Source organism: Corvus brachyrhynchos, unplaced genomic scaffold (assembly GCF_000691975.1).
Source record: "Corvus brachyrhynchos isolate BGI_N302 unplaced genomic scaffold, ASM69197v1 scaffold94, whole genome shotgun sequence".
Classification (NCBI taxonomy): domain Eukaryota; kingdom Metazoa; phylum Chordata; class Aves; order Passeriformes; family Corvidae; genus Corvus; species Corvus brachyrhynchos.
The window spans coordinates 4859146-4880173 of record NW_008238330.1 but is presented as its reverse complement, the minus strand read 5'-3'; the positions used below and the strand labels follow the sequence as shown (position 1 = coordinate 4880173).

General features: G+C 41.5%; 1 protein-coding gene across 1 annotated transcript; it reads right to left on the bottom strand.

Moving 5' to 3' along the window:
• Nucleotides 1-1165: 1165 nt before the first annotated feature.
• Nucleotides 1166-20374, bottom strand: CRTAP (cartilage associated protein). The gene is made up of 7 exons (XM_017734657.1): nucleotides 20162-20374; nucleotides 17469-17618; nucleotides 16678-16849; nucleotides 14124-14252; nucleotides 13070-13215; nucleotides 10954-11037; nucleotides 1166-1870 (listed from the first exon to the last, which is right to left on the bottom strand). Exons 1-7 carry the CDS (start codon nucleotides 20213-20215, stop codon nucleotides 1811-1813), a joined length of 795 nt encoding a protein of 264 aa, XP_017590146.1. The 5' UTR covers nucleotides 20216-20374; the 3' UTR covers nucleotides 1166-1810.
• Nucleotides 20375-21028: the final 654 nt, after the last annotated feature.

Below are 21028 nucleotides of genomic sequence, written 5' to 3'. Positions count from 1 at the left end.
AGTAACCTCTCCTTTGAGCATACACATACCTCCAAGAGAAAACTAAGGATAAATTGGAGAAGCTACCCCAGTAGGATATTACATGTATTTCATGGGGTGAAGTGATGGTTTACAATCAACTGCTTGTAAGCAACGTTTAAAAGCAAATTTCAATTCTTACATAAAATTAAAATGAGCGGAGTGCTAATACTGTGTAGAACAAAACCATGAGGAAATGTGATACACCCTCTGTCAGTTCAAGGCACACAGCAAGCCAGATTCCAGTCTTCTTACCACAAGCTGAGCTGGGCAAATCTCCTAAAGTTAAAAGGCTCTTGATAGATTTTCATTTTGAGATTAAAACAGTCTGCCCATCAACTTCAGTGGACTAGTTGTGATTTATATTAAAGCAGTTAAAAAAGCTAACCTGATCTTCCAAACATCTTTTACACACAAATTCAAATGTTTCACTGCTGTCATATGCTGAAGGACACTGAAACCTCATCCTATGGATTCTCCTTCTTATTTCTTACAAACACTCAATAGTGTAGACTACTACAGCTTATATAAACTATAGCAGCAACAACTTGGCAAGCTAGTGGGGATCATGTTTTGCCTTTTTAAAAACTCAAAGCAGGTTATGGGTTTGTAATTCACTTCCATTCAGCTGAATTACAGCTCAGTCATAGGAGGTGAACGCTCATCTGAATGCTCATATGCACTGAATGCTCATCTCCCCTTGATGCAAGCAAGATGAAATCACTTGCAGGACTTGATCCTTGAAAACAAAAGAGAAAAGCACAGGATGAAATCCTGTATCCTTCTCTGAGTTCAAGGGGATTTTTCCTCTTCAGTAGACTTAGGCACTAATTCATTACTCTTCTCTATCACACTTTTTTTGGTCTGTACCAATACTTCTGTATGGGACTCTGCCATGCAGTTAATAAAAATGACATGAATTCACAGGTAAATATTTTTCATTATTCCACTGAAAATCACCTCAGTTCCCACCTTACTTACCTTTGGATGAAAACTGTGCAGATAGTCCCACCAGTCTGAAAAAAACATGCAAACTGTTTTTTTACAGAAGAGAATACTAAATCCATCCATCATCAGTATTTCATACAAGACTGGCCCCACCTCAACAAGGACCACAGGATGTTTCAACAGAAAGAGTAAGAACTGGTAGGAAGAAAAAATTGTTTTTATTCTCAGTTTCCCGCAGTAGAATTTAATTTAGTTTTTGGGAAAGATCAACACTGCTTTCAGAATTCTTTAAGCAATGTTTACAAGATCATTAGTTGTTCTTTGTTAATCACATTATTTCAGCTATTTAAATGTACCTTAATATCTTTCAGGTGCACTGGGATTTGTTATCACTTTATTCACCATCACATAAAAAGACATATATAAATAATACAATTCATAGCTCAGAAAGAGGAACTGTTATGTCTTCCACAGTTCATAATCTGACAAAAGTTCTTGAGAATTTAGCTGTACTGCTACAACTTAGCAGAACAGCACTGAAACGAGGAAACTTAGTGTTATCCCAGAAAACAGAAATAGTCTGTTTTGTTGTGTTTGTGTAGCAGAAAAAAAGCTCAAGGGGGAAACTCATATGCAGCAGTTCTGCACAGTGAAAAGCCATGCTCACAGAAGAGTCAGTGCAGCACGGAAGTGACCTTTCAGGAGTGGATCTTGGGACAAAAGGTACAGCTTAAAAAAGCACCTTTGAGGTATATCTAACTGGAACTACAGGTGATCAAAAATAATAGTAAGGAGCAATGGTGAGTCTTCACTTCTGTAAAATACTTTGTGGTGGTTCCACTCATCAGGATTCCTTCTTTTCCTCCACTTCTAACAGCTCGTCAAGGAATTCCACAACTTCACCCTGGAAATGATTAAATTCAACAGAAATAAATTAACCCTGTACTGCAAAAGTGGTGGGAAATTTCTGCTATTTTAATCAAAAATTAAACTGTACTAATAGGCGTCCAAATATTTTTAACACCCTCCATGTAGACACTAGTGCAACAAACCTATAAAATACAGGTAAATGGCCCATACAGGGGTAGCACAAGCACTTGCAGTGACACAGACCTTAAAAGAAGAAAATGTTATACACATCACAGTAAATCCTCTCGTACTTTTACAGGTACTTAAATAGACAATGAAATCCTCAAACTCAGAGAGGAATAAATGTTTAAAGCACCTGTTAAATTAGGAAGTTGTTAGAATACCATAAAACATTAAAACATTTTAGAAAGCTTCAAAATTCAAAACCAAAGCATTTTGTAGAACCATAATTTTGACTTTGTATGTCTGCTCTGTTTACGTCCCCTGTCACACCCTTCAACAGACACCTTCTCCATTTTCAACCACAGATCTTCACATGCCATGCTTCAATGCAGCAAAAATGTGAAGAACCAGAGATACTAGAATGTTTTCCATACTGGAAACAAATACGTTGGGTTTAGATTCAGATCAGAAAATAATACATTTACAAGCTCTGCTCCGCTAACACAGGTGTCTTGGGGTGACTTCATGATGTTGTATCCCCTCTTGCCTGCTTATTGCCCAGACATGAATCCTGTGCCTTTCTGCGCCTTTAAGCTGGGTCTGAGAGAAAGGGGGGAAGCCGAGCGAGTTCTTCAGCGCGGTTTGTGCTCAAGGATGCACACACTCCCCTGTGTTCTCACCGCTGTGGAGCCGAGGGAGCACCTTCCTGCTTTTCCCCAGCTCTTGGCTGCTTTGCTCAGGAGAGAGACGGAGAGTTAAAATTCTTTGCTTTTAGCTACCCTGTTAGGTGAGGCAAGAACTTTTTCCCAGGACTGTAGCTTCTTCTTTTTCTCCTGGAACTGCTCAGTTTGCTCCGGTCCGGAACACCATCACTGGGAGGCCCCACACCGCGGCCCAGAGGGGCCCACACCGCACCCCAGTTTCGGAGAGAGCAGAGCCACACCTACAGAAAGGACTCTGAATCTACCAGGTTTTTCTCCACAACGAGCAGGTTTATTATCTAATATTATTCATTTTGTGCCTGCATGCACCCTGCTTGTTAAATAAACAGCTTTTTTTTTTCACTTTCCCCCAAGAAATTTTTTTCTGAACTGGGGTGGGGGAGGGGTTGCTGAAACCTGCCTTCTATTAGAGGACACGTTCATTTCAGACTTTTCCTCCCAATTTGTCGCAAACCGAGACACACAGGGCACCAGCACAACATGACAATCCAACTTCCTTTAAACTACTCCTAATGTAGTTCTATGTCCTATGCCATAGAAAGACAGCATCTTCCAGACGCTTACACTTTGAGACTGAAAATTTTACAGTTTTCTGTTCTGGTGAGGAAAGGGATTAAAACCTCTGTCAATGAAAATAATAAGAGGAAATAGAGAAATTTTGTCTATTTTGAATACAATAATGGTATTATGGATAGTGTGAGTAAAAAGTATTAACATCATACTTTTAGGAAGTATGACTAGCCAGGAGAGAAATAATGAAACTAAGCAAGCAAAAATAAAAGCAGGAGGAAAGCTGGCTGAAATAACTGCTGTTCTTGTTCCCTGATTCACAGTTCCATCTCAAAAGAACACTGAGTTTTTGCAACTATGAAGTGCTTTTAGCAAGTCCTGAAGGATGGCAATTTGTTGTGCTTTGAATTTGTTCAAAAGATTTAAGTATCCAAATTCATATTATTGTCACACTCATCAGTAAGATAGAATTTTTCAGAAGACGCTCAACATACAGACAAAATTCCAGTTTTTTATTTCTGGTATGTTTTCAAACCCAGAAACATCTAAGAAATGGAAAAGGATAGTTAAATACAACAATCTTAAGAAAAAAACCCCAAACAAACCTGAAATCTGAAATCTCTAGTGCCTGAAACTAAGCTCTAAAGGAAAGCATTGCAGAAGCTGTTGTGGTCTAATTAGATGTACCGAGGAGTAAGAGAGGTTGAAATATGGCAAAAATATAAAAAACAGTTGCTGAAACAATATACCTACGTAAAATACGCTGCAATACAACTGAATAATTGTTGTAATAATTAATAACTGAATTGCCTGGGTGTTGGTTATTTTGGAAAAGGCAAAACCTCCAGATTAAAGACAAACAAAATCCCAGCTAAAATATTTTTGCCTGTGCCTTCACATTCAAAATGTAAAACATTTGCAAGTTGTCACTAGAGTGGCTGGCAGCCCAATGAAAAGGTGATAATGCTGCCTCGGAGGAGGCGATCACAGTGTCACACTGGCAGCTGTGACCAGGCCAATCACTGTCCTTGTCCCATTAGCACCCACTTGACACCGCACTGGGTATTTAGCATGGCTGAAGTCAGTGCATATTCCACAGGTGTTCATTCCAGGGAAAAAGCCTTCTGTCTGCTGATATTTAGTAGCTTTGTTACCGACCTGTGCCTGTAAATCTGGAGTCTGAAATGAGTCTTTGATACAATTTACTGCCTCAGTAATTGTATCAGTAAGACAGAGCGCCTCCTGTTACCTGGAGCGCTCTTTGGCTCCTCCCTACCGTTACAGAAAGAGCTTCCAATTTTCCATGCAAAGTCGGCTGCAAACCTGTAATTCTTTCCACTGCCAGCTACCCAAGCGCACAACAGCCATCAGCTCCAACACAGGCAACACAAATACACCGCTCAAGCCCAGTGCTGATGCGAATCATGGTGAGCAATCCATGGCCCAAAGCGTGATGCAGCTGTCTGGCTGCTAGGTAGGAGATCAGGATGTGAAGTCTGACTGAGCTCGGGAAGAGAAGGGCTGGCTTCCAGGCCAGCACATGAGCAATAGTCAGGCAGCCAACAAGTGGAAAGCACACACACATGGGCTGCTTGGTCAGCTGCAGGGAAGCAGCCCTTCCATGCCTGGCCCTCAGTCCACAGTCGTGTCTTCCAGGTTTGCTAGTTACAGGCTCAGCAGATCTGTGGCACCCCACAACCTCCCTCCCTGTGCTACCGTGCTCTTCCCTCTCCCAGTCCAGGGATGGTCAGTGGAAAGTGGGACTGACAGACCAAGGACGTATGGGAATAGATGGAACAGGTACAGCCTGAAATATGGGAGGCGTGATATTGAACAGAAAAAGGGGAATGTTCCCAGACTGGTGTGAGTTGGTAGGAGGAATCAGAGAAGCTGGTCTGACCAACTGGAACCTCTAATTATCTGTTAGATATGCAAAGTGAGCACTTTTGGCATAGATTAACAACTGAACAGAGCCACAGACAGAAAGAACAAGTTTTGTGCCACAGTAGCTAATTCAAGAAGGTTTTACAGAGGGTATGTGAGTAGGTGGATTATAATTAAAAATAATTTTAAAACAGAGTTCTTGGTCAATTCTGAATAAACTAACCCAGGCTAGTGAGATTGGGGCACTATTACAAGTGAAGCTAGAGCATCGAAAAAAAAAAAGAGCTAAAAAGGAGAAGAATGCAAAACTCCTCACTTAGTACCTCAGCGTACTGAGTGTCCAAGACCACAATATACATTGGGCCAGGCCCTTCCTTAGGCAATATTAAATGTCACATTCACACTCACAAAACACAACTTTTTAAAAGAAATATCTGTACTTTGGAAACTCCTAGCCAGCTATTAAAATAAAACAGCAAAGAGGAAGAGCGACCAGTACCTGGCTCAGTTATGGCACGCTTCAGGCCAATGGTCCAGCACCAACTTTTCTTTTGACAGCATCATTTAAAACCAGCAGCAGGCAGCAGTTGCACTGCTCACTGACAGACCCAGACACTTTGCCACTGCTTGCAATGATTGCCTTCCACAAATGCAAACATTAATCATTCATGGATCCTGGCCTCCACCTGCAATCTCTTCTGTCCTTTCTCAGTGTGGACTGGAAAAGTTATGGGAAACAATTAGCTTTTTTGTAATAACCCATACTTTCCAATCAGATCTGCTGATGGCCTTTCAAATAGGTATAGTGGGATAGGCTGTTCTTCAGGGAAGCAACAGAGAATATAAAAAAAAAAAGACAGTGTTCTAGAATGAATTAAGATCTACAAAGAACTATTAATTCTGGACATGTTTTTATGTGTGATTACCAGTGAATGAATAGGAAACCGCTTTTATTCTAACTCATCCAACAAACCACCTTAAGAGACAACACACAGAACACGAGGAATTGGCTGGATCCTTGTTTCTGTATAATCTATGACCTAGAAGGAAAATATGTATCTCACAAAATGTCCCCCAGTTGTCCTTCAGAGCAAAAATTCAAATTTTGCTAAAGTTCAAAGACCTCAACTGGACTCTTGTTCAACAGTGAGAGCAACAGATTTGATTCCCTTATGAACTGGGTGTAGATGACCAGGCTGTGGTAGTGGGAAGGGTTGCACAGGTGCCCTCTGTGAGGAGAGGTCAAGGCTGCCACATAATTAATGAGTAGTTATCCTGTAACTGCCTGAGTAAGTAATGGGAGTAGTCACAAGGATTAAGTTATGAAAACTAGCAGATTTTGTTCAAGAACAAATAATCACCTTGCAAGAGTGAAGACAAAGGTTTGATAGGAATGACTGTGGAGAACATGTGCTCCATAGACCTGACAGAGCCTGCACATACACACCACACAGCCCACTGGCCAGCAATGTTTTGGAGGGGGAAAACATTATTTCAGGATAACAGAAAGGCATGTGCCAATGAGTGGCTCAGCCTGAAAGGTTTATTCAGCCTTCAACCAAGAGAAAGTTTCTTGATCTAACCTTCAGTTAAAGCCTCAGAGTTCACTGTAACCACCTCAAAGCCCTGCCAGAACCTCCATGAGCTGTACAGTCTGGGCTGGACATTCCTCACATTCTAGCTGTGGAAAAAATAAGAAAATCCCTCAATTCTTTGTGCAGAAAAATTATTTGGCCCTTAACTTATTTATTTTTCAGACAGTCCACAGTGTGACCCAGTTGCACATGTTTTTAGGGCTTTTTTTTTTCACTATTAAAAGAGCTTAGTTGTTCGTCACATGAACATTAGCTACTTTCTCAAATATTTTTCCACTTCATTTTAACAATATATTCTGAACCTTTAACTGTTCTTTTCCCATATATTACAGGAGATTACAGTACACTGCAGTTATTACAGTAGTATTTTACAGTAAACCAGTAAACGTGCTTTCCTTTTAACATATTTATAATGCCTATAAAACATGAATCAACCCAATTTCAGAGGAACTTGAACATTGCTCCAACTGCACTGAAAGCAGAAGCCTTCCAGTGGCTTTGTTTCTGAGCTCTACTTATGCTCTCTTGCCTGCTTTATGCTGCATGCAGAAGCTTAAGAAAATCTGGGCAGTAGAAGTTCCTCCTAATGCTAGTACCTTCACCTTGGGGCCACCCTGCCATTTAAGGACAACCATGCTGGCAGCTTCCCATGCAAAGTGGCTTTAATGGAAGAAGGAACACCCTTGACCAAGACACACATCTAGTGGTGCAGAAGCAAGAGGAGAAAGCAGAAAGACACAGCCATATGGGAAGAATCTCCACTAGGAAATTATGATGGAAAAAAAAAATCTCTTTTTCTTTTTCCTTTAAAAAAGCATATGTTGAACAGGGACCGTAACACTGCCCATTGGCTGGCAACTGTTTCTGAAACAGCTGCCACCAGCTCTTCTGAGGGTAGCAGTGCTACTGGAGCTGTGCTGGTCTGAGGTCACAGGCAGGACAGGGCTTACAGGTCTGCACTTGCAACTTGCTGTTACAAGCACCCTTGTGTAAATCATTTGAACATATGCAAGCAGTTAGTTAATAAAGCTCAAAATATATTGTTAGCAATTCCCACACAGAAAAATAAGGTGAATTCAGATTACTATTTGCTATCAGTACTCCACTGGGCCCTTGTGTTTTGATGCTATTCCATATGTCCTCTTTCCACCAGTCACATTAGTTCAGTACTTATTCTTCTTTGCATCACATGGATGTGATGAAATATGGAGCGTTTTAATTTCAGCCACTACACAAATGAACACACACTATATACAAATAAAAAGAAAGAGATGTCAAAACAGTGGGTCAAAGCTGCCAACAGTTTTTCACCTACTGATTAAGTACTGAAAGAAAAATCACATTGTAGGCCCATCCCCGCCAAATACTTGTGGTCCTTATGTAATTCAGAACAGCTAAGTAGCTATCCCCCCCAAAAAACATTCCATAAGAGCACTGATTTTATGGGCCAAAACCACGTCTCATACAATTAGTGTGGTGCTGAAGTTACATCTACACTAGCTGAGTGTCTGGCTCTTAACGGCATTTCAGTTTGCTACTTAAATCTGTGCAATACCAGGAGCTGTATCCATGATAGCCTTGATGCATTACACATCTGAACAGAAATTAAGAAGCTTGCCTATCCACGGCCAACTAAGATGACAACACTGTAATGTTCTTTTAACTTCCCTGTGGAAAACCACAAGGATATTTAAGAATAATTACTTTTTCTTAAAAGAAATTTGTAGCTAGTTGGCGCTAATATTCTCTGTCACCTCTACTGTGTTAAATGCTTGAATCAAGAGTTTTTCATTTCCGTGTGGAAAAACATTAATAAAGTAACACAGGCAGGACAGTATTTCTTGTAGTAACATACGAAAAAATCATTACTGCCTGTCCCAGCCTCTCCAATTACTGCTATGTACTCCTGAAGAAGCCACAGCTTTTCACTCGCTTTGCTAACGGGATTTAGAAAGACACATGGATGATCTGGGATGTGGGAGCAGTGAGAAGTCTGATTAAAATGAGATTCTCCACTTGAGAATAATGACACCCACATAGGAAGGGATCCTCTTGCCACATCAATCCTTTTGCTTCTGTCAAGGAAAAAAGAGGGTTTTTTTTCTCCAGATTATCTTGTGGGCTATCTTACTGGCCCACAAGCAACTTCACAGACTGCAAACATGGATCACAGAAACCCACAGAAGGTGCGGCCTTTGGCCCAAGAAGCACATGGTTTAAATAAGCAGAGTGCACTTACAAGAGAGCTTGCCTCCATCCTTAACACTTTTTAATAAAGTTTTTACTATAATGCCTTATCTGGAGTTTTCATCAGTTTTCAGCATTCCTATGGAACAAACTTTTCTATCTGTGCCAGGAGAAATATTAAACAAAATAAAAAAATTCCAACTTACACTACCAGGTCCTGCCCATAGAGCAGAAACTGCAAGGTAGTGGTTTTACCTTTGTGCTATTCCTGCTCTGTCTGCACTCCCTGGAAGTCTCCTGCAGCCAAAGACAAGTTCTGGTAGCCAGGGATTTATGAGCTCACTACCAAAAGCCAGAGCCAAGCCAGAGGCATGGACAGCCTCCATCCCTCCCAGCTTTTTGGGCTCTAGCACAGAACCCCTTCAGCTTTTCCCCTGGGAAGGAGAATGGTAGCTTTCCTAATACAAAGAGAGTGTGAGGTGGGCATATCTGTGCCATGAGGAGGCCCAGTAATTTTGGTTGTTTAATCCAAACATATAATCAAGTGTAATGTGACTTCCTTGTCAGCCCAAAAGTTTAACTGATGTTTTCACTGCCCCTCCCTCCTGCAGATTACAAGGTCATTTGTAATTGCCCTGGTGAAAGGGGCTGCAGGAATGAATGCCAGCAAATGAATGCTTGTTTACTCTACACACAGTGCTGGAGGATGAAGATTGTTTCTATAACCCCTTCTTCTAACAACATATGGGGAAAGTCCTCAAAATGGACTTCTTCACCCCCTCCTTAATTACTCATCCCTGTGCTTTGAAGCAGCAGATAGGAAAGAAGGAAAAAAGCACAAGTTAGGTTGATGCCTAACATAAGAAAACATTATGGACAAAGCACAAACCAACAAGGGAATATAAAAAGTGCTCAAGTATTTCACACCTTGATGAAAATCCATACGGACTTGTCCTCATCTAAGCTTAACCTTAAAGCAAGTTTATTAAACTGTCCTTCAGGGGATTTTATCACAATGGAAAGTCTTCCTGAAGTCTGGTAACCTTCCAATGGAATTTTACATAGAGTTGTTTTCAGATCACAAGAATATTGAAGGCAGCACAGACATTACTTCTCTGCTATAAAATAGTCTCTCTCCCTATGTGTTGGATAACATAAAAATTGCAAAGGTGATTTCATTTTTTAACATAAACCATCTTTGTCTTTTCCAACTAGAAAAGACCTTGGCAGTGCTCATTACAGATACCCTCACCCCATGGAATAACTGAGTACAGCTCTTTCTTTGTCAATGCCAGCAACATTTCATCATTTGAAGATTTTTTTAAACCTCTCAATGAAAGGTCCCAAAAACAAAGCAAAAGGCAATCCAAAAACTCCCATGAATTATACTTTTTCAGCTGTGGAAGAAAAAGAAATGCCTTTTCAACAATTTAACTGCTTTTCCTGCACCAAAATAAAAAAATCCTTTTACATATTTTCCAGTGTAAATAGTAGTCATTATATGTTATTTGACCACAAATTCCAAACACTTAAAAGGCATGACTGGGTGACCAAAATGCCACTGAGCAGAAGAAAATAACAGATAACAAGACTTCCTTTGGACAAAAAATTACAATTTAGGTGGTTCATTCTGGACAAAATCACAAGGATCTTTAAATCTAATTAAAACAACATTTCAGAAATAAAAATTTCATCTTCCCCCCCAACCTCCCCAAACACCAAACCCAGAAAAACATTTGGTTTAAATATATATACACCATTTCTCTGCCCCCTGGTGTTACAACTGGAAAACTGGGTTTTCTTTATTTTCTCTGGGCTCAGTGCATTATATGTTTAACTTTGTGTTAATTCTGTCCATGTTTTTCTAAATGGTACATGATGTTCTTTGGAATTGTTCTTATATTCCATTTACCAAACAAAAATTTATTAAAAATGGGTCATGGTTACAAGAAGATTTTTCCATATTAGTGAAATCCTGGAATTACAGCTATGCATCATCTTCACTTTAAACGTGATTGCTGCTTTTTTGACCATGATTTCATTTCTAGAAAACTCACCTCATCATCATCCATCAGATGTTCCTTTGCAAATGCATACATTTCCAGCTGGACTGTGGTAATGTTGTGGTATCGAACTGCCTCCTACAAAAAACCCCAACATTTCTGTTACTTTAAGGTAGCAAGATGGGGAGTGTCATCACATGCCACCTGAAACTATCCCAGTGAAGCCAGCCCCAGACCTAGGAAAGGTAGATCCCAGGCAGGGTACATACTGTTTGAGAAAGGAAACAGCAAAACAGCAAACAGCTTATTCCAAACTCTTCTGTGGATCTTCCTAAGCACAGGCTCCCTCACTGCAAGAACAAAGCACTCTCCTCTTTCTCATGTTTCAAAGCACTGGCGAGTCTGAGAATAAGGAATGAGACTGCCAGGGCTGAGCAGCAGCCTGTGCCTGCATTCCAGTGGGCTTTGGACAGGAGAGAGCCTCTGTCTCCCTGCACGCTGGCATATGGCACAGGCAGTTCTGGGAAAGAGACACACTAAGCTGTTTTGCATGATAATGACTCACCAGCCCAGCCTGAGCCCGGCCTAGGGAAGCTCTGCAAGGTCACTCACCTGTCCCTCCTCACTTCCTGGCTGTGTGCCTGAACAGCACAGGGTAGCTCAGTCACATACTCTCATATTTGTGAATACCAACTGTAATCTACTTTGATGATTCAGTTTAACTCCTTTGGGAGAAGAAAACAGGAGACTCCCTCTTTCACAAGAACATCTAAAGATTAATGCCAGGGCCAAATGTTGCTGTCACCCCATTACCACGTTTTGAAAACAAACCAGAGGCATTATGGTTTTTGTGGCAAGTGACCAGGATAGCAAGCAACTTCTGTTTATAGCTACACAGATCAAAGCACAAGAAAATACAGCTGTGTGCATTTAATATTTTGTATTTAAAAATCAAATTATCTGTAGTTCCCAGCTACAGAAGTTATCAATGAAACATTCAGAGTGCATGTGTAGGGCCCTTGTTCTGCCCTCTCTGCACATGTATGCCAAATCTGTCTGCGGTTTGCAGTTTCATACTGTTGCCACCCCTCACTCCCACCACCACCAAACATTGTCTCCAATATGGTTATAAAGCACGGTTCTGTTCCCAAAAGCAGTGACAAAGGAGCAGTCCCCTTCCTCTGCGAGCTCAGACTTGCTGCTGCTGCTGCTGCTGCCTGAAAGAACCAAAAGCATTTTTGCTGCCTTCTGTCTCAGTTGGCCCTGCAGGGCAGGCCTGGGCTCCCACTGTGCCAATAAAGTGTGTGCTCTAAGAGGCATGACTAGAAGGCACTAAATTTAATTTGTGGAACATGTATTGCTAATGACTAACTAGTTGTACAGCCCATATGACTGATGCCTAAGCAGTCACTGAGGTGTCAGAATTCAGCTGCATGACTTAAATCCTGGTAACAAGAAACGCTGGAAAATCCAATTTGATGTCACAGTCCAGGCTGTAGAATTTCCTTGGACATGGAAATTTAAGAACAGCATGGAAACCCATTTTTAAAATAGTTTTCCAAAGCCAGATGATAATTGTTGCTGGGTGGACTAGTGCTTCTTTGCAGCAACCATTTTAATTTAGATAATTAGATGCAATACAGTCCTGAGCCTTTTTCCGTCCTCATCCACCCAACTATGTTCTAAATGGAGTAAGTGGAAAGTCAGTTTAGCTGGAGTTACCGTATTCAGACACATTCCAATACCCACAGAACCTGAAATAACAAGCGAGTGGGCAGCTATGTGTTGGCAAATAATGATTCACAAAAGCCTGAATGTCACTCAGAGGTTTCATCATCAGAGACTTCAGGGGCCAGCTGCTTTATTTACAGAGGTACATGAAGACATAAATATGCCTAAGTGACAGAGAAATACCAGCATGAGCTTACTTCTCTTCATATATTATATCCTATCGTAGTATATTTCAACAGAAAGGGAAGAGCTCTAATGACATTCACTGTTTACATGACACACTACACCTCTGTGTACAACTTTCTATATGATTTTAATAAAACAGTACATGTTAAACTCCAGAACCAGCAGATACCCCACATTTTCCCAACCTCTGACCCACTAAGTTTCAGAGAAGTATTTGAATGTGTCTAGAAGGCATTTTAGGTAATTCACCTACCGATCTGGGCTGAAAATCCTCCTCTTTAAGTCCCCATTTGTCTTTGTGGTACTGGTAATAGACCATGTTCTGTTCCATTACTTCATCTTTCTTGTCAAACAGAAGGTAACTAGCAGCACAAGAAGCTGCATTCTTCATGTCATTCACTAATTAATAAACACACACCAAAAAAATCCAGGTAAGGTAAATGAACAAAGTTCTACTATTACCTAAACTCTGGAAGATTCAAATGGAAACACAGCCCATACTCTACCTCCTCAGCAGCTGCACAGAGAAAAAAAAATTGCTCCCCAGAAAGGATATGCTGGTTTTGTGTTCTGAAACACGTAAGGCCATGATTCAAAAATCAACTCGTCATCAACCCCTGATGGTTTTCTGTGAAAATCCTAACCAAATGTTCCTCCCAGGTATCCCAGTATCATCCCACAGCTTGGTGATATGCACTGGGGCATTTATTTAAAAAACCAAACAAAAAGATATTAAACCCCTCCCCACTTCTTTGCACTATGATTGATAAAGAGGGAAGAGTCAAGGTGTAGTCAAATAACACAAACAAAAGTCATTAATGGATTGATGCTACATGGCTGATGTGTCTTCCCTTTGATATTGGAGCCTGCAGGAACAGCTGTAAGGGCTACATGTGTTCTTTACAGTGCAAGTAGCTCCTCAAGAAACCACAACTTTCACTGAATAATCCACCTATCAACTAAGTCATCATTGAGCACCAAACACTACAATTTCTGTTAAGTGGTCCCCTCTTTCTTCAAAACCCATTTAGCCTCATTCTAACAGGATTATAAGAATCCACTAGGAAAAAGCAAATAGTATTAAATACTCTGTAGGTTTGTCTGTGGAAGAAATTCTGTCCCATGTCTGTTAACTACAGTGATAACAGGGAGCAAAAGACACCAGGAAACTCGGATTCTCTGTCCCAGAACAGTTTAAAATGCAGATTCTCTAGGCCATTACTTACATTGTAAGCATAAAATTAGAGGGGAAAGATCCCACATCATCCAACATCAATGTTATTTAAGCACAATAAATCACTACTTACATTTATAATATGCAAACTGCAAGTAATGGTACATGGTGGCCACAAATTTTTCAACAACAAAGCCTCCTATAATGGGTGTCAGATTGCTCTCACACTGCACTTTGCATGCAAGGACTTCGACATAATGATCTGGAAGGAAGAAAACAACAACAGAGCACATGGATAGCACAGAGTGAATTGTTATAATCCCTCCCATCGGCCACCCATTAAAATTCGGCCTTATAATGCCCTCCTGGGTCCTGTGCATCTGGACCTTGCTGCTTGGAAGTACTGAGAATCTACAACTCCATCTGAAGTATCCTTCAAGTGTTGGTACTAGGCCCTACCGTAAAAATCTGCATTACATCAAAGCTGGAATTCCAGAGAACTGAGCACTTAGGTTTCACTGACACCTAGAGGCAGCATGTGGTGGTGGGTTTTATAGAGTATTGCAGAGTACTGCATTATTTCCCAGCTGTAAACTTAACAGTGCTTTCTTTCCTTTTTTAAATTTTGCAGGCCTTTGCAATTTCATTGCATTATTGCACAAATAAGGTCCCCATGCTGCTGAGTACAACTGTGTCACAGACAGGTACAGCAGGTGACTGCAAAATAAACCACAGATGGCTGCATTTTGGGCCCAGAGTTTGGACGTTCTAAGAGAAAAGAAAAGAGGAGAATATGCTGCTCACCACAGAACAACTTCCCGCCAGGAACAGGTAAGTTCACAAGCTTACCCAGTCTAAAAAAGCTTGCTGTCATGCAATATAGGACGATCTGTGATTTTTACCTTCAAGAAAATACGTTTCAAGAAAACCTTCCAACAAAAAAGTTTCAAGAATTTTCCGTATGTATCACATTCATCAACAGCATGGAAAAGAAATATTTTAAAGTCTTAGTTTCCCTGTTAGCCACATTTGGCAGGTGAAAGAAGTGAGCTAACCTTGTGCAGCAAATTTCTGACCAAGCCAAAAGAACACTTTTCATTCCTGACAACTCCTGACATGAAGAACACTGAGGTTAACTAAAAATAACTGCTGAAGCTAACTAAAAATAACTGGCCAAATGAAATTACCAGACTCATCTTTTACAAGAGCAGTGGAATCTCCAGACACAGTAGTGTTCAATTCCAGCCAGCACTTAAAGCCAGAGATGTGAGCCCCTCAGTGAAGTGATCCCATGCAATGAAGACAGCTGGCTTCCTGACATAACTCACTGCTCAGTGATAAATACATACCTAATGCAAGACCCAAATACTTCTGGTTAACACTTACTGCTACATCTGCTTTCTGCAGACCCTTGGAGGTGGAATATCTCTCCCCGGAACACAAGCACAATTCAGCCCAGGCAGTGCAAATAAATTTAAATGTTCTTATCTCAAGAGCAAAATACTTGAAATGCACGCACATGGCCATGGTGATGTTACGCAGTAATTCCTACCTTCCCTTACTGCTGGGAATTGTCCTTCCCTTACAAGGAGGAAGAGGAAGGGTGACAGTAAGTGTCAATCACAGCTGAGCATGGACACTACTCTTTACAGTGGCTTGGGGATTGTTCTGATGTCAGGGTTCTGACCCACTGGGGAAAAAACTCTGTGTTTCTTGCTTTACCACCTGTGATTTGCCCTTCACTCCTTATTTGCTGTCCTAGGCACCTGCCTGTTTTGCCCAAGAGCAAGCCAAGGAATAGCCTGCAATAGTTATTCCATGTCAGCTGTACTGGTGGATACCAGCTGCACACTGTGAGAAACTGGAGCTGCGCTTGTATAAACATAGTTCACCAAAGTTTCTCCTCACCAAGATATATTATGGCTTTAGGACAAAAAGTTGGAATGTTTTTTCTTAGGGCAACTTAAAAACATGAAAAATGCAAGAGAATTTCTAAGTTTATTGAGGAAATATGCAGGTGTTCTCCACACAAATATTGTCAACAACACTGAGCTGTCAGAGCACTGGAGAAATCACTTGTTTCTTTCACTGCCAAAGAGCATAGGAAATGTGTATTTGCCATTTTGACAACAATCAAAAAAGTTGATGTCCCTTTTCGTTTGCAAAGCAAAGGATTTTTTTTTTTTGGCTACACGCAAAAAATACAGGTGTTACCTACTAGTAAAACTCGAATGTAGGAAAGATTAAAAATAGCCAACAGAACCCTGTCATATTTATGAGAAAGGAGATACAGATCACCAGACCTATGCAAACCACAAAGATGATTTCAAAGGCAGGCTAACCACTGAGCCCCAAAGGTGGCCAAGCTGATACTGAAATGATGGTCAAGAGACCTGGCTGGATGACCACTGCTACCCAGACACGGAGCAGTTGTTGTTATTTACACATCTATGTTACTCTGACACAGAAATTCCATGTTAATGCAAGATCTCTGTTCTGATTTCCTATAGACCTCATTTATGTTACTGAAGAGAGAAAAAAAGTAAACCAGAATTCAAGCAGTTTTCAGTGAATCTAATAAACTCCTACTGGCCCAAACTGAGGAACAGGACTTGGGTAACCAATCCCACGGATAAACTGAAATGTACTTTGGGGACATCCTTCCTTCATGTTTCCTAACCACTTACCTGCAATAGAAAGATAGAAGTCTTTAAAATCTGTGATCTCTCGGGAGCCTTCACAGGCTGCTATGCAGTCATCATAGGCTTTGAAGAAATCAGGAAGAGCCAGTTCCATGTCTGAGATGGATGTCCGCCAATTGTCGCCATTGTACGCTCTCACAGCCCTGACAAAGAGATTCTGAGAAATTGGCAGGGATGAATCAGCAGTAACTGACCCTGAGAAGTGTTGTGTAAACTCAAATACAGTAAATGATGTCTCCACATTTCTGGACAACTGTATGAGCTGCTCTCCAGGTGATGTGAGGACAACGAATACAGGAGACGAATGGATTTCACCAGGTATTTCCTAGAGAGCAGAGTACGTAATTCCATTTCCGATCAAAAGAAAAGCCTGCTGCAGAGATGTAACGGTGTGAGTCTAAAGCACAGGTTGTGACAGAGATTTTCAATGGGATCTTAATGCCAAGTGTCTGAGATATCTTAAGCTGTCCCACTACAGCACTCATGAATTTGGATAACTATGCACCTGCTTAGCTCCAGTAGTGATCTGCATGTAGCAGCTTTCAGGTACGCCACTGTCTGTGATTTGCTGTGATTCATTTATGGAACAATGAAGTGCAGGAGAGGTGAGAGTTACTGAATGCATCAAGAAGGCAGAATAAAGATGACTGAGATGACAGAAATAGGGAGATTAAGAACTGAGAACACATAAGCAAGTGAGATCCCTGAACCTCACCCAGTAAGAGGAGTAATAGAACAGTTCCAAAAGAGCAGACTCTTCTGAATAAAAAGCATACCTCATATGGCTTTGTCTCCAAGTCTTTAATATGCTCCTCAGCATCAGGTATGCTCTTATAGTAGGCCATATTTCTTTGCATCATTTCATCATCTGGATGCTTCAGAAGAAATGTGTGAGCTGCTGCAATAGCTTTTGGAAGATTATTAGCCTAAACAGGGATAGGGAAAAGAAGGTGTTAAAAAAGATTAACTGGAGAAGACAAAAACCAAAACAGTTCAAAGGTTCCCAGTTTTCTCAATAATATTCCTGCATTCTCTGTATTCACAAATTTACTTCTACTGAAAGCACAGTCTCAGTAGATACAACAGTACAGTAAAACTGATATAATTCTTCTCAGTTTTACTCCTAGCTGCATCGCTGTGAACAATTTTTTTTAACTTTAGAAGCCTGTTATTTTTGCAGATAGCATAGATGATTGTTGTAAGTCAAAAAAGATTAGGTTTTTTCACTTCCCCCTCCCCTTTCACAGAGCTGACAAGGCAAAAGTCTATACCAGAGCTCCTAGAAGGGATTGATCTCAACAGGTACCAATGCTAATCTATGGACACTGGTGAAGAGTCATCACTCTTTATTTGTGTTTATGTCAGTTACTTGCCTAGCAACACAGAGGACATTATCACAATAATGTATCTTCCCGGTGGTATTACAAAGTTAGATCAGACTCCAGAGACTTGGTCAAAAATTGTGTCCTAATGCAATTTTCTCTGCCCATTTTTAAACTAAATTTAATCCCTGTTAGATATACATTGGGAGGAGTACATTTCTCATTTACAACTGAGTGTACCAGACAGGTATGTACTTCTGTGTACATACAATTTATGTTTTTTTAATATTTTGTATATATATACACACATGTATTTTCATAAATTATATAGTATGTATGCACATATTTATGAAGAGTGAGAGAGAAAGCAAAAGTCTGGGGTATTATGAAATGTTAAAACCTTTTTTCTAGGCCAATATCCACATCAGCCTGTTCACTGTATTGATGTATAGGTGATAGAGAGTTCCACGTCACGTTTGAAACAGCTTCTGGCAGTGCATGTTTGAAACCACGAGCAAGAATCACGGGCACGTGTGCACACTCACCCTTCTGTTTGCAGCCATAAAAGGTGTCCTTTCATTTCGGAAAGGAACCTCAGAGATGGATGCACTGAAGCAAGACTTCAACCTATGCCCTGCTGCTGTGCCACTAGGAGTGTCCCAGCACCGGAACTCTGCCAGCTGCCCTTCCTGGCTTTCCCAAAACTACGTGCTTCCAGTCAGCCCAGACCATGCTAAATGCAAAGGGAAATCTCAGCTGCACTTTCGTCAAATGCCTGGTTTCTTTTGTGCTGTAGCCGTAACCTGCTTCTTTGGCAGGCTGACAAGTCTCATTTTTACTTAGGCCCATGATTTACTCTTGGTTTCAATTTTCACCTCTTGGAAAAAAATAAAGGAAGGTTTTGTGGAAACACACTCCTAAGTGAACTCAGTGGCTCTGAGAAAGCTCCCTCCAGAGGAGCAAGCAGCAGCGCAGGAACAGCTGCTCCCAGAATCTTACAACGTGGCAAATTTCTCTGTGGAGCCCACCTGAACACGCACATGGTCAGTCTGAAAAATTACATAAAGCATTTCTCTCCCACTTCTTCCTATACTATAAACGCTCTTGAGGGGGTGGAGGGGTGGGGGAAGGGACATTCCTTTCGCAGAAACCACCAGCCAGGCAAAAGTCCTTCGGATGCAGCAGTTTGTAGCTCTAGAAGGCCCATTCGGAACTCCCCAAGCAAGAGATAAGGGCTCAGGGCTGGACTACAAATCCAGTATGAAACACACTATAAACAACAGACACTAAGCACAAAAACAGCAAACTACACTGCTCAAACTTACTGCAAATGTGATTGAACAAAGAGTTTAAAGGGAGAGGGAGGGGTTCCTCCAACTTCCCTCTCACACTCCTACCTGGCAGTTACTTGAATGTATTTGATATGGTAAGAAGAAATTATTTTTGGTGTTACCCATACATTGCAAATTTTGTATGTACCAGAAGGGAGGAATTAATAGCTAAATTAAGATAAGAAGAGGAAACAGTTGTGGTGATGTCATTTTTATCCATATATGGCTTTGAGAATTCGAGGAATTCCTGCCCTCTCAGTCAAAAGAAAAGGCAGAGGCTTTAACGTATCAAGTTAAGTTCTTTCGTATGGTCTTAGGGAAGGCATCAGACACCAGTGTGATACTGTGCATGTGGGCACTGTTCTGGTTTTATGAGAATGCATTTCCCTGCATCTGTTTGGAAAAACTGCTGAGAAAACAGCACTCCTAAAAATAGGACACAGCAACAGTTAAGAAAATGTGTGTTTTCAGGAGGCAATCTCGAAACAATGCACAAGCATACAATCCTACATAACATATAGTGGGATACATTGGGAGTGAGTCCCTAAAGGAGAAAACAATCTAACCAAAGAGCTCAGATTGTTTCTGCCCCACAAAGATGCCCTGTTTATTTGAAATGCAAATAATTGCAGTATCTGAGGGGATGGCAGAAGGAATGGATCTTGATGTAGAGAACAGAAGATGAAGATGAGAAGAGAGAAAACAAATTTAGATCCTGGATCGAAGGATGACAAGAAGCTAGAAAAACAGGGTGAAATCTCCTAAGAGAGGAGTATGTCCCCAGTCTTGGCTGACCCAAGAGCAAAAGGTAAATACCATTCCAGGCCTAGCATTACAGTGTCCCACTTCAGCAGCCAATTTCTGCTTCATTCCTTCTTGCAGCTGTAACGAAACTGGAGTTTTGCAGGCATGAGGCTATCTGTAAGTCACAGGCTGGGAGCTGCTGCACTTGAAAGAGCTGGACCAGAAACGAGCAAGTGAAGAAGGTGGATGGACACGCAAAGATCATTTGCAATAGCAGAGCTGTGATACGAAGAGTCTGAAAAAGGTTCCAGAAAAGTTTAGAAAGTAAGAGAGATGGAAAGATGAGAGGGGCAGAAATGACACAGCTACAGGACACAGAGGCAGGGTCCAGTGGCTGGATGTCTAGGAGGAACTGGAAGGGCTGACCTAGGGGACATGCTGGATGAGTCGTAAAAAACAGGCGAAAAGCGAGATGGATGGTACGTGGGTAAGCAGGGGGAAAGGCAAGGCACACACTAATCCCACTGTGGGTTACAGGATGGGAGGAAACGACTGAAAGGCTTGTCAAGGAGAAGATTACAAAGTCTAGGGTTGGCAGCCTAGGGGGGCAAGGACTGACCACAGGGCAGGGAAGAAATGGAGGTGAGGCGTACGGCAACTGGTGTGGAGGAGGTGATGGGGAATGAGGTTGTGGCCCAGAGTAACCTGCTCCGAGGGCCCGGCGAGAGGCTGGCATGACAGGAGGTTTTTCTAGCATTGGGTGCAGGAGGCACTTGCGTCTGTGGAGACTGTCCTGGGACATGCCACGTGCAGGGACACACCATGCTGTCCCCCTCCACCACGACACTGACCAGCCCGCTTGGCGTGTCTGGAGCGTGGCACCGCACCAGGCGAGACTTTGAGGAGGAGAGACTGTGACGGAGGCGGGGGGGGGGGGGG

Bases quoted from the DNA above. Each gene is read 5' to 3' on its own strand.
- CRTAP (XM_017734657.1), bottom strand. From the start codon at position 20,215: ATGAAGCAGAAATTGGCTGCTGAAGTGGGACACTGTAATGCTAGGCCT. The intron at 17,619-20,161 runs GTATTTACCTTT...ATCCCTGTTTAG, and splicing joins GTAATGCTAGGCCTGGAATG to GCTAATAATCTTCCAAAAGC. The intron at 16,850-17,468 runs GTATGCTTTTTA...CCAATTTCTCAG, and splicing joins TGGAGACAAAGCCATATGAG to AATCTCTTTGTCAGGGCTGT.